The following is a 12460-nucleotide window of genomic DNA, read 5'->3' on the forward strand; positions in this document are numbered from 1 at the left end:
GTTATGTATTTTGTGTTTTCATTTTGCATTTTTATGTTGGGAACTACCCTGCAGCCTTCAGATGTAGGGCAGTATACAAATTTATAATAATAATAATAATAATAATAATAATAATAATAATAATAACAACAACAACAACAACAACAACAACAACAACAACAACAACAACAACAACAACAACAACTGGTGCCATCCTGACATTTTGTGTTGTCTGGATCTCATAGCAGCTGTAGAACCCAAAATGCCTGGAGAGCACCAAGTTGGAAAAGCTTGCTATACGAGAAAATTAGAGCTCTGCAAGTCACATACCCCACCTTTATGCCCAAGAGTACTTGAGGAAAGTTAGGCCAGTGCAGACTCATGAGAAGACTTTGCTAGAATAAAGATTTATTTGCAATGTTTGTAATAAGTGTATGTTTTGTGGATAGAATAATAGAATTATAGATCTCTGTACGCACAACAAACTTTTGCTTTCCTTGAGCTCTTTCTGTTCATACCTTCATCGATGGGCTTCCATGCACAGCACTATACAAATATGAGCTACCTCACCTCTTTGGTGATGGGAAACAGCTGTAGTTCAGTGGGAGAGCATCTGCTTAACGTGCTCCTCTGCTCCTTAAACACATGCACATCTGGTCTGCTCCTTTGCCTTTACTAGCAGAAACAAAGCAGAAGGTGTGTTGAAACTGAAAGTACATATTCATGCATTGTATAAAGTCCGGTCTCCTGGTTGCTGGAAATAGCATAGGTCTTTAGCTCCTGATTCCCCTGCCTGCCTGGAACACTCTGTGCTACTTACTTTGCCTTGTTGAGACTATGCTTCATGTTGGACCCTGCTCTATTTGGTAAGTATTTTGAGAAAACGGACTGAGATCCTAGCCCCTGAAGTCCCCCAGGAGCAATAGAGTATGTCCCCGCCCCATGGGCTGCAAAAAGAGCAACACTTGTTGCCATTAGCAACAAGATACCTCTGCCCAGGAGGGATGGCAACAACGGGAATACCAGCCTCAGCTGATGAATAGTACTTCATATTACAGGGGCCATTGGGCCTTTTATGGTAAAAACTGGATCTAACAGCAAGTCTGGCCCACCAAGGGGAGAGCAACTCTTTCCAGAAAGACTCTGAGACAGAGAGCAACTCTGTCCAGAAAGACTACATCAGACAAATCATTCACTGACAACACCTCCATCTTTTCTGGATTGAACATGAGTTTACTAGGCCTCATCCAGGCTCTAACTGAACCTAGGCACCAATTCAGCACTTCCACATGACTCCTCTGAATGTGGCAAAAAGGAGAAAAAGAGCTGAGTATCATCAACATACCAGCAACAACAGACAGACTCCAAATCAAGCTTTTAGCTCTTTCACAATATGTGATCTCATCTGTTTTTCTCCCCGCATTTGGCACAGAGGTATCATTTGGGGTGGTCAAAGAAACAGTTGTTGCTCACTCCTCCTCGCAGTGAGATGGCAGCATGGCCCAAGTTTGGTTTCCTTGGGTGGGGAGAGAGCACTGGAAACTGGTGCCATTTTTGCAATATTTGCTTTACCTACAAATAATCAAGTTGAAGAATACATGAAGGCAATTGGCATGTGCAGTGGAAACTACCCTACTTCAGATCCCAAGAGAGAGATCCTGCCCCTCCAAAATATTTCTACTGGTTCCCAGCTTTTTGTCGTTTCACTGTGTCCTCAGGGACTACATTGTTAATGTGAAGTCCCATTTGTCTGGTACTCGGCACATGCCCTGAAATTAAGTATCTATTTTGGCCCTGCTTTGAGAAGTGAGTGCAGCATTGTTGCAAATGAATCAGAGAAAGCAACATCAGAGAAAGTCAAGTCTCTTCTCACAGCAGAATCTGTGTGTGTTGTTTAGTCGTTTAGTCATGTCCGACTCTTCGTGACCCCATGGACCAGAGCATGCCAGGCACTCCTGTCTTCCACTGCCTCCCGCAGTTTGGTCAAACTCATGCTGGTAGCTTTGAGAACACTGTCCAACCATCTCATCCTCTGTCGTCCCCTTCTCCTTGTGCCCTCCATCTTTCCCAACATCAGGGTCTTTTCCAGGGAGTCTTCTCTTCTCATGAGGTGGCCAAAGTATTGGAGCCTCAGCTTCACGATCTGTCCTTCCAGTGAGCACTCAGGGCTGATTTCCTTCAGAATGGATAGGTTTGATCTTCTTGCAGTCTCAAGAAGAGTCCTGCCAAGAGAATCTGTGTAGTGAACTACAATTTAAATGCAAGCTGAATCAATCCCCGCTACCTTTGCCATAGCTAGTACAAGTGACACCCTAATATATCCCTTAGTTTTAATGAAATATGTTCTGTGGGAAGCATCTGCTGTTGGTTAGGCAGCTTGGTCGCTAGATGTGGGCCAGGAGGAGTCACCAGAGCTGAGACATGGCATCTCCTTTTCAGTGTTAGGACTGAACCTTTGCAGGAAGGGCACATGTAAGACACATTTCCCTCGCCAGAACCACAGACACTTCTCACACATCACAGTTTAGAGGAGACAGAGCTAATAAATTCAAGAATTTCCAGATTTCAGCTTCTGCAGAATTTTCTAGAGATTAACCACTTCACCTTCAAAATAATAATGCTAGTATCAAGGATGCTTCTTAAATGTGTGCTTAATATAGTATTAATATTGAGCACTCTTTTTTAAAAAGTATGCTTAACACCACCACTTTTATTTTGAAGGAAAAGCAGCCGTGGGTCCCCTGATCTGGCCTGAACTCTGGATTTGTATCTGGGTTTCCAACTGACTTTCTCCCCTTGTTTGCACACAAACACACACACCCCGCCAAAAAAGTGCTGTTTCAGCACTTTAATGCTAAAAAGGAGACTTCACCTCCTGAATAAGTTATGATGATGCTATGGGCTCACCCAGCTGCCAGCATTCCATCTTGAACTATGCAGGCAACCCAATGCACACTAGATACATAACGCAAGCTATTTCCATGGGCCATGCAAAAGGGGAAGTGACTGAGGTGGGCTCAGTGTGGACTACAAGTACTTGAGACGCTGAATGTAGGAATGCCATTCCTTCTCAGGCCAAGCTCCTTTGCCTTATACAGGTACAGGTTGGGCAAAATTTCAACAGGTCAGGCTCTTTCTTTTAATATTGTGTCAGCTCCATGGCAGGAAAAAAACTGCTTCTCTGGAGCGTGTGTGGGGTGTGTTGGGAGTGTGGGTGGAGGGGTGAGAAACACACACTAAACAGCAAAGGTTTCCATGCAAAATATTCTGCAAGCAAGGCCTCTCTGACTCACCTTGTAGCTCTCTCAGAAACATCTCAAAAATGCAACCCACCCTTTGTCTAGGTGTGCCTTAAAGAAGCAAGCACACTTCCTGCAAAGAGCTTCCTGTGGCTGATGATGGGTGCCATTGTGACATTTCAACTATTAGGATAGTTTGGAGCCCATCACAGCAGGTGATTAAGTTGGACTGGTGGTCAATTTGTCCAGTTTTCAAAACTTTGGCAGAATGTGTGGGATGCAGAACAGGACACTTGCGTTGCAAAGAATTGTTATCAAAAGCAGGCATTTAGTTCGGCGTCACTGTACTAATTGAAATATGAAGACAGAAGCCATTGTCAATGTGGCTGTACATATTTAGCACCAAGGTTGTGGTATTCTCTGCAAGCCCCTTGTTCTAGGTTGCCTTGCATAGGCACTGGGTACCTGGGGCCTTAGGTGTTCCAGCCCCTACAACATTCCCCATGAAGGGGCCAGGCACCCACAAATTTTTGTGCCAGCGCATGCGTGAGCACATGACGTGTGCATGCTGACATCAGGCATGCTGGCAGGCAGGCTGACATCAAATGCCTGCGTGTGTGCAGTGGGAGTACCCCTGGGAACATAGGGCTCCAGGGCCAAGCCAGTGGACCTGTTGCCCTGTACATTTTTTACATCCAGAAGACTGTCCTGCCTGAGTTTTCTGCCATAAAGTAATTGGATTCTATGTGAGGGGCAGCACTGCCCACCGTTCGGTGGACATAAAGGCTGTATACACACTCCTGTTTACTCTGCACTCAGTGAACTCCCTTGTGTGTACATATCTGTATGTGTTTTGTCACCTGAGGCGACAAGGGCATGTGCGTCTGTGGCTGAGGATGACGTATGGCTACTTGCCTCTCTAACAGAAACATCTGACTTATCCTTAGGGCAAATTGGAATGACTTACACAACCAAGAGACAGTATCTTTAGAAGGAACACCAGAGAAGTCCCATGACTTATCTGTAGAAGGAACACCAGAGAAGTCCCATGACTAAGGTCACGGTTGGGGACAGGTGGAGGTGTCTCCGCTGTGATTGTCCTTGCACAAAAGCATCTGGTGGGAAACAGGGATAGGGGCAGACAGACACACCAGTAAAGGAGGAAATGGAAGCACAAAAAGGGGAGAGCTTTTGACATGAGGTAATTGATCAGGTCAACTACAAGGATGGGAATGAAACCAATTTTTTTAGTCCCCGTTTTAGAACAAAATGTCAATGAGCAGAAAGAACATGCCCTTGACTTATAAGAAACTGGGATATCATCAGGCAGTCCCTCTATTCCCAATTAAATAAACTACAGTATAAGCTTACTTGCCCTGTCCTTATTTAACTTTGCTCTGCATTTCTGGGTCCAGGCTTTCCAGGTTTCATATCTGAGCATTTGTTTGTTTGTTTGTTTCCCTGTGAAGTACTGCACTTTACCGCTGAGTTGGAGCAAACATCAATCCATGGACCAAAATTGCCATTTGTTCTGATTCAGTGTTTAATAGCGGGTTTTCCTGGGGAAAGTGGTGGGGCAAAAAAGAAAGTGTTCAGACATGAACCAGGAAAATGAGGGCCTGCGCCTAGAAAGTGCAGGGCAAAATGTAAGTTTAGATGAGTCCTAGGCAGGAGTGGCAGTGACAGTAACAAGGTGGGAAACATATTGTCAGTGGTCTATGCTGCAGGGTGGGATAGTGGCCCCCACTGCCATACTTGTCTCCACTGCTCATGTCACTGCAGCATTTGTCAGTGAAGAAGGAATTGCTGTTCAGGACCGATTGGCTCTAAACAGTGATGTCTCAAGAAATATCAGTGTGACATGAAATATGCCGAGGCCTAGTGATGTTTTCCTTTTATTCTTGAGTGCTTGATAAAGTTGCACTAAAATGCAGAAGAAATTAATTTGCTGTTTGTAGGACTGAGGGGAAAATTGGATTCAGTTTACATTTAAAGGGGAAGCTCCCTGATCTGCACTTTCCAAAGCAATTCCACAGCTATCCTTCAAAGTTCACACTTTTCTGAATTTTGCAATGTAGCTCTCCAGCCAAGTAACATGTGCAAAAATGCATATCCCAGGGCAAAGTGTGCATAAAAATGTGTGTAGTCATGAAAACAACACACAAAAATGCATAATGTAAGGGAACATTGCTTTAGAATAAAGTGTGTATGTTAGGCAACATTGCATACAAATGTGTATGTATGCTGGGGGAAATTAACACTAAAATGCTGAGTAACTTTCCTTAGAACTTTTACACATGAATGTGAAGAACTGAAATTAAGACTGGAAAACGAGAAACTCAAATTGACAGATTCTCCCATCCCTACTTATTTGTCCCTATTCACTTTGGGGGGAAATGTTGCCTAGCCGTTTCCCTCCATTCTTTTTGTTGCGGATATAATCAAAAGCATGTTGAAAATTTCACAGTTATGCAGTGCATCCCTATGAATGCATACTCAGAAGCAAGTCCCTAGCAAGTGTGTTTAGCATTGCAACCGAAGGATCGCTGGACTGCAGTACACAGCTGCCTACTGCTACTAGTGGTTTGAGACTCTTAATCTCAGGGTCGTGGGTTTGAGCCCCATGTTGGGTGAAAGGTTCCTGGATTGAGGAGTTGAACTAGATTACTTTCGGGGTGCATTCCTTTTTTGCCAATTAAATAACTGGAGGGGGGCAATAAAGATTAACAAATCAGAGCAAATGACATCAAATTTAATACAATATTTCCAAAAAGTTGACTTCATCAGGCAAGGCCTTCCTCCACCTGCCTTGCTCCACCCTCTAGTCTCTGCTTCTCAGTTTGTATTGTATTATTTGATGTACTGTGGCTTGCCGTTGTTTTATTTATTGTAGTTTAGAAATTATTTATTGTAACTGTTAAGAGTGAATCTCTGTTTAACTTTTATATGCTGATATTATTATTTTATACTGTTCTAATGATTGTTGAATGTTTCTTTTTTGATGTAAGTTGCTTATTTTAAAATTATGTTTTATTATCACATTGTTGTATTGCATTAGATTGTTATAAGGTGTACATTTTCTGTTTCTTCAGCTTGTAAACAGCCTTGAGTATTGCAAGATAGAAAGATGGTATGCAAATTAAAATGATGATGATGATGATGATCCTAGATGCTGTTTCCCCCACTGCTGCTTGATGTTACATATTTATCTCTGGCTCACAATTCTTTCCTTATATTCAATTCCCTTTAGCCAATAGGTGTTGGTTCACCAATTCCTGCTCATACATTTATAAAACAATATTATATACCTTTAAAGAACAAAAGAAGCCACACACCCCCAGCTATCTATTTTATACCCTTGAGGTCCCTTACAACTCTATGATTCTATGATACACAGAACCTGGGTGACAAAAGCAACTTCTGGCAAGTATTTCAAGAGATACAAGCAGGTGCTGTTTGACTGGAATTGTGCAGCCTGTGAAAATTAGCAGGTCATCCTGCTCTGATGTCTCTAGTCCTGGGAACACTTGAACTGTCTGAAACCTGCCTAACTGGGTCCTTTGCCAGCCGCTGCCAGCCAAGTTATGGAAAAGTTCAAAATGGCTGTTGCCTAATAGTGACAGAGTTGCTTTCATATATAGAAGCCTATTTGAGACCTATGGAAAAGTCCAAAATGGCTGTTGCCTAATCATGACAGAGTTTGAAAATAAATATTTATTTTCAAACTCTGTCATGCTTAGGCAACAGCCATTTTGAACTTTTCCATAGGTCTCAAATAGGCTTCTATATGTGAAAGCAACACGGCTGAGTCCCCCCACCCCACCCCACTTCTGTGAGGTGTGGCATCCCTTTCTTGGAAACAGACACTGCCCATTCATTTCAGCTAAGACCAATTTGGTGGCTGCAGAATGTGGCAAACAGTGACTCAGGAGGCAGAGGCTTCAACCACCAAAATGTTTTGAAAGCAGAGAGGATGGTCCACAATGTTCTGAAGGGTGCCTACCTGAGTTATGTTTAGCACCCCTGCCCTACAGTTTCCCACCCTTCTTCGCCTATTCCCCTCTTTCCTAGTTAACTAGTTATTTTTGGTAGTTTGCTGTGTGAACTGAGGTACTTCAGTCATATTTCAGTCTCCTCTAGGTTGGCTCTGCATCCTATGAAGCAGATGGCAGTGAGGGGCAGATATCCAGCTGCCGTTAAGGATGACTGCTTCAACTGTGCCAGGCCCTGTCTTTTTATTGGGTACGCACTATACACCCAAAGCACATTCAAAGCACATTATTCACCTCAAAGGATTCTGGGTACTGTAGTTCATCCCTCACAGAGTTACAATTCGCAACAACTCTTAATAACACCCATAAGTCTTTGAGGGAACAAGAGTGCTTTAAATATATAGTATGTAAAGGTAAAGGGACCCCTGACCATTAGGTCCAGTCGTGGCCGACTCTGGGGTTGCGGCGATCATCTTGCTTTATTGGCCGAGGGAGCCGGCGTACAGCTTCAGGGTCATGTGGCCAGCATGACTAAGCTGCTTCTGGCGAACCAGAGCAGCGCACGGAAACACCGTTTACCTTCCCACCGGAGCGGTACCTATTGATCTATTTGCACTTTGACGTGCTTTCGAACTGCTAGGTTGGCAGGAACAGGGATCGAGCAATGGGAGCTCACCCCGTTGCGGGGATTCGAACCGCCGACCTCAAATGTAACTGCTTTTACACTCATGCTGCCATGCTGACTTTATTACATATGTTGAAGAGGGGGGAATGTTGTTTGAAGCATGTGTTGTTTGAAGCATCCTCACATTCAGGTAAGCTAAGTTTTGAATCCGCGTGTTACTTCTTCACAGCCATGTCTTTGAGTTTTTCTCCACAGCCATAAGGAGTAGAAACACACACTTTGTATATAAGGAAAGGGGGATGTTCTACGGGTTGGGGTTTTATTTTATTTTTTTAAGCCGCAAGCCGTTTGGTTGGGGATAAAATCCTGAGAGATGGCACCCTTGTATTATAGACAGCCACACAAAATCACCATCCATGCACAAGAGGGAAGTACTAGCAGGCTTGGAGGAGCCCCAAGGTTTGCAGAAGTACGAACTATTTTTAAGAGAAACGAAGAAAAAAACCCAAAGAGGAAAAAACCCTAAAACACCCCAATGAGGACTAAGGACAGTGGCACAGAATGCTGAGTGTCTGGGAGGAGGGGATCTAAGAACGGAGGGGCACCTTGAAAGCTCCAGTTTCCCTCTTTGCCCCTGGAAAGTAGCAACCCCATAGTCTGATGGTAATCTGAAATATAAAAAAAGAAAACAACCTTTTGTGCAACAGGTTGTTGCGGTTTTTTTGCATCCAGTTTGTGCATGTCGTACATGATGCAAATATGGTTCACTTTAGGAAGTGATTCCGATTAGCTGACGGGAGTTTATTTTGGAATCGGTGCTGCTCATGCATGCGGCGGGGAAATCTAGATCCTAACCCGGAGAGAGCTTTTGCCCGCTCTTCCGAAAGTAAAACCCTCTCCTTGCATCTCGCGGCTCTCTCTCCGAGGCGGAGCAATAGCGCAACTTGCAGCCAACCACCCGGCGCACCGAGAAGCAGCAGCAGCCGCAGCAGGAGCCTCGGAAGGCGCTTCAAGCGAAGATGGCGGCGGCGCCCCGCCGAGTGGCGAAGGTAGGCGGCGCGGCAGATCCCCGACCTTCTCGGTCCCGCGCAACTGCTCTTTCGCGGCCTCTGGAGATCCGCTGCTTAGGAAGTGCTGAGAGGCGGGCCAGGCGGGCTTGTGAAGGTGGGATCTTCGAGGGGAGGGAGGGACACTTGCCCCAGTCTTGCCGCCGCTTTATTGTAAGGGGGCGCTTCGATCCAGCCACGGTTCCCGTCTTAGGATCGGGTCGCCTCATTTCTGCCGGGGAAGGTTTCATGGACCCCCCACAGCTGGCCAGATGACGGGCGAAGCGTTTCTCGTCGCGGCACCGCTAGGCTGAGCCAAGGCCTGCCTCTCGGATGCCGGCCTGCCGCGCAGTTGCCCCGAGCACGGAAGACCACACCGGGGTGGGGAAGGTGGTGGTGATGTGCATACTTGAACATATAGAAATGCATGGGTAATAACGTGCTTTTGGGAGGGGGTGCAACTTGCCCATCTCTCAATCAAAATCCAAGTAAAAAATAAATAAATGGTGAGGTGGGCAACAGACAGCAAACCCTTAAGTACAACTTTCTTGGATAACATTCTCCATTAAGGGGCAGTTCTGAATTCACTGTGGAACAGATAAGCATATGTCAAAAACTACTTACAATTTGGTACCTTTAGTGAAGGTGCTGGGAATTGTGTATCTGAAGACTAAACTGTTGTTCCCAGGATGATGGTGATTATTATTATTATTATTATTATTATTATTTTAGCAGGGGGAATGTTGACTACAAATTTCAAACAGACTGAAGCTGAAATACTGGTTTGAAGGGGAAATGTCTGAAGGAGGGAGGCTGCGTAGCTGCCAATTCAGTTGCAATGGAAAAATAGCTTTCAGTTTCTGTTACTGTTAAGCTTGGAAAGAGCAAGGAAATTGCGCAAAAATATAATGCTGTTGGCAGCATGTCAGTTGTCCTGTGGATGAGAAAAGCCATAAAGTTTGAGAAAAGAGATATGCCTGCTGTTATGATCTCAACTTCTTGAGGAAGTTTCTGTCAATGAATTGAAACTTAGAGGCAAGAAAGAGAGGGCAGGCCAGCTGGGACCAAATTAGGAAAGATCTTTCTCACTTTTAGAAATGTACTGATAACCAAGATTAATATTTTGCTATCTTTTTTTGAAGGCAGCTTGTGACTTGTTTGAGTGAGGGGACGAGAGACAAAAATAAAGGTGGTGGATATAACTGATTTACAGGAGGTAAATGGCACAAACACAGATCCTGTGTCAAGCACTTGGGAAACTTGACATGTGGAAATGGAGAGTGAGGGTCTCACTTGTTCTTGCTGCCAAGTCCTCCATGGTATGGCAAGGCTATATTAGTAGACCAAAATGAAGGTGTTCAGTATGCAGACATTGGCAGCATTGAAATGTCACAAACCATGGTTTGCCCAGGAAGGAGAGATGAAAGAAATTGGTGGCAGAGGATCGGAGAGGGGAAAAATACTTTGAGACACATGAGGATGGGATATGAAAAATATAAAAGAAAAAGTTGTCTCCACTTAGTGCCTCTGGATCAGCAAGTTCTTCCTAGAAGTGAGAGGCTGTCAGAATACCTTGTGAGTAAATGTCAAAGATGGATTATATACCTGTAGAAAATGATGTCAGTAAATGCCAGCGGATTATGCTAAACTCTGCCTCCCTTTTGTGGCTGGTGGGCCTCAGTAATTTTCAGGCAAGTGGTCCTTGCTGGAGGTGAAAAGTTTGAGATCCCCTGGTCCAACAGGATGGCCATGCTTTGCTGGGCAATTGTCACCGCTAGGCCTGGAACCATCTTTTTTGCTTTTTCAGGAGCTGGATGGGATTAAGAAGTCCGGGTTCCGCTGCCTTCGGGATGTTGAAGTAGATGTGAACAATGTCCTGCTGTGGAAGGGACTTCTAGTGCCGGTGAGTTTAGGGAAGGCAAGGAAATGGCTGGGCCTGAATAGCCTCAAAGGCAACACCAATGGCTCATAGAGAGATGAACCTGGCCTTTGGGGTAGGGTGAAGTGACTGCCTCAGGCAATGTATTTGGGCATCGTTAAAAGGCAGCACCGTATCATTTTATTTTACAGAGGAGGGTCCAGATTTTCCATTCGCCTTGAGGTGGCAGAAAGGGTCTGCTTGAATCTGGGCTTCTATTCTTTTAGATCCCCACAGCCCGCATACAGGGAAGCACCATTTGCACTGTGAGGTGACTACTGCCTTTTCCTGTCCTTGTGCTCAGGACGACCCCCCGTACAACAAAGGCGCCTTCCGGATTGAGATCAGCTTTCCAAGCGAGTACCCCCTCAAGCCTCCCAAGGTCACTTTCAAGACTCCGATCTACCACCCCAACGTGGATGAGAAGGGCCAGGTGTGCTTGCCGATTGTCAGCAACGAGAACTGGAGACCTTCCACCAAGGCAGACCAAGGTAGGGCCAAGAAAGCTGTGTGTGTCAGTGCACAGGGAGAGCCAACTGGCTGTTGGATGGCCATGGCTCATCTGTCCATTCTGCTGCGCTCTCTCTCCTTGAAGTTATTACATACGTTATGCTCTTTTCTGACCCTCCTACCTTTTCCTGACCCACAGTGATTGCGGAACTGATAGTGCTGGTGAATAAACCTGACCCAGACCACCCATTGCGCGCTGACTTGGCCGACGAGTTTATCCAGGACCACGAGCGCTTTTTGTCCAAAGCTGAAGAGCAGACCAGCAAATTCAGTGAGAAGCGGCCATGCGAGTGACCTGCTGCCCTCCTGAACCACTGCCTGCCTCACTGGCTGGCTGGGGAACCTTCCCCATAGGCACAGTCCCAGTGGGATGAAATGCAAGTGGGACCACAGAAGCTGTCCCCACCATTGCATTCTCAATAAAGGAATGTACACGGTGGGATCCTGCATTGCTCTGGCTCGTGACACTAATTCTGCATCTGAGGGGGAGGAGACTTCAGCCCTGGGGAGGAGAGACTTTGCTTTGGACTCTGCTCTTGGAAGTGAAATGTTGCTCTTAGAATGTTGTGCTTACAGTTTTGCTTTTCACTTTAACACCGCCCCCTGCTCTAAACATTCCTGGGAAGAGGCACAAATGACTTTCTTTAGTTTGTCCAAGGCAGCTTTCTCATTGGGCATTTACCGTAGTACACTTTGTCATCCATTTTTTTTACAGGACATGTACATGCCATTTGTAATCAAAACGTCCTCCTCCCATGTTTTCCCTGTTCATCTTCCTTCCCTGCCTCCTTCTCCAAGCTAAAAAAAATAAATAAATCAACCTTTTTAAAAAACAACAATGATGGAGCAGCTCTACAATTTCCTCAGACGACCTGTTATGCAGGTGTTCTGCTCTGTTGCAGGCTGGTGAAGGGCTGTACAGTCTGTGCTGTAACCACTTCCTTCTTGATGGTTTGGATCTCAGAAATCAACTTGGCATTTTAATTCTTCCCTTTCCAAATAGAACTGCCTTACACATATTTCTTGTCTCTCTCTGACCCCAAATTGGAGGGAGGGGAGAAAACATTGTAATCATGAGTTCAGTGACAAAAGGGAATGAAAATCTCCCCCTACCTGCAACATTTGGGGTTGAGGAAAGGGGGTGGGGACTG

General features: G+C 45.2%; 2 protein-coding genes across 2 annotated transcripts in view; both read left to right on the plus strand.

Moving 5' to 3' along the window:
• Positions 1 to 8597: 8597 nt before the first annotated feature.
• On the plus strand, positions 8598 to 11758 carry UBE2L6 (ubiquitin conjugating enzyme E2 L6). Its single transcript, XM_081878400.1, has 4 exons — positions 8598 to 8884; positions 10689 to 10784; positions 11104 to 11290; positions 11449 to 11758. Exons 1-4 carry the CDS (start codon positions 8855 to 8857, stop codon positions 11601 to 11603), a joined length of 468 nt encoding a protein of 155 aa, XP_081734526.1. The 5' UTR covers positions 8598 to 8854; the 3' UTR covers positions 11604 to 11758.
• Positions 10548 to 12460, plus strand: part of TIMM10 (translocase of inner mitochondrial membrane 10) — a 33927-nt gene continuing 32014 nt past the window's right edge. The window contains exon 1 of the mRNA XM_081878442.1: positions 10548 to 10551. The gene's annotated coding sequence lies outside the window, so the exon portion shown is untranslated. The remainder of the gene's footprint in view (positions 10552 to 12460) is intronic.

The sequence above is a fragment of the Podarcis erhardii genome (assembly GCF_964252035.2).
Source record: "Podarcis erhardii genome assembly, chromosome: 1".
Taxonomy (NCBI): Eukaryota; Metazoa; Chordata; class Lepidosauria; order Squamata; family Lacertidae; genus Podarcis; species Podarcis erhardii.

Bases quoted from the DNA above. Each gene is read 5' to 3' on its own strand.
- UBE2L6 (XM_081878400.1), top strand. From the start codon at position 8,855: ATGGCGGCGGCGCCCCGCCGAGTGGCGAAG. The intron at 8,885-10,688 runs GTAGGCGGCGCG...TTGCTTTTTCAG, and splicing joins CGCCCCGCCGAGTGGCGAAG to GAGCTGGATGGGATTAAGAA. The intron at 10,785-11,103 runs GTGAGTTTAGGG...CCTTGTGCTCAG, and splicing joins GGAAGGGACTTCTAGTGCCG to GACGACCCCCCGTACAACAA.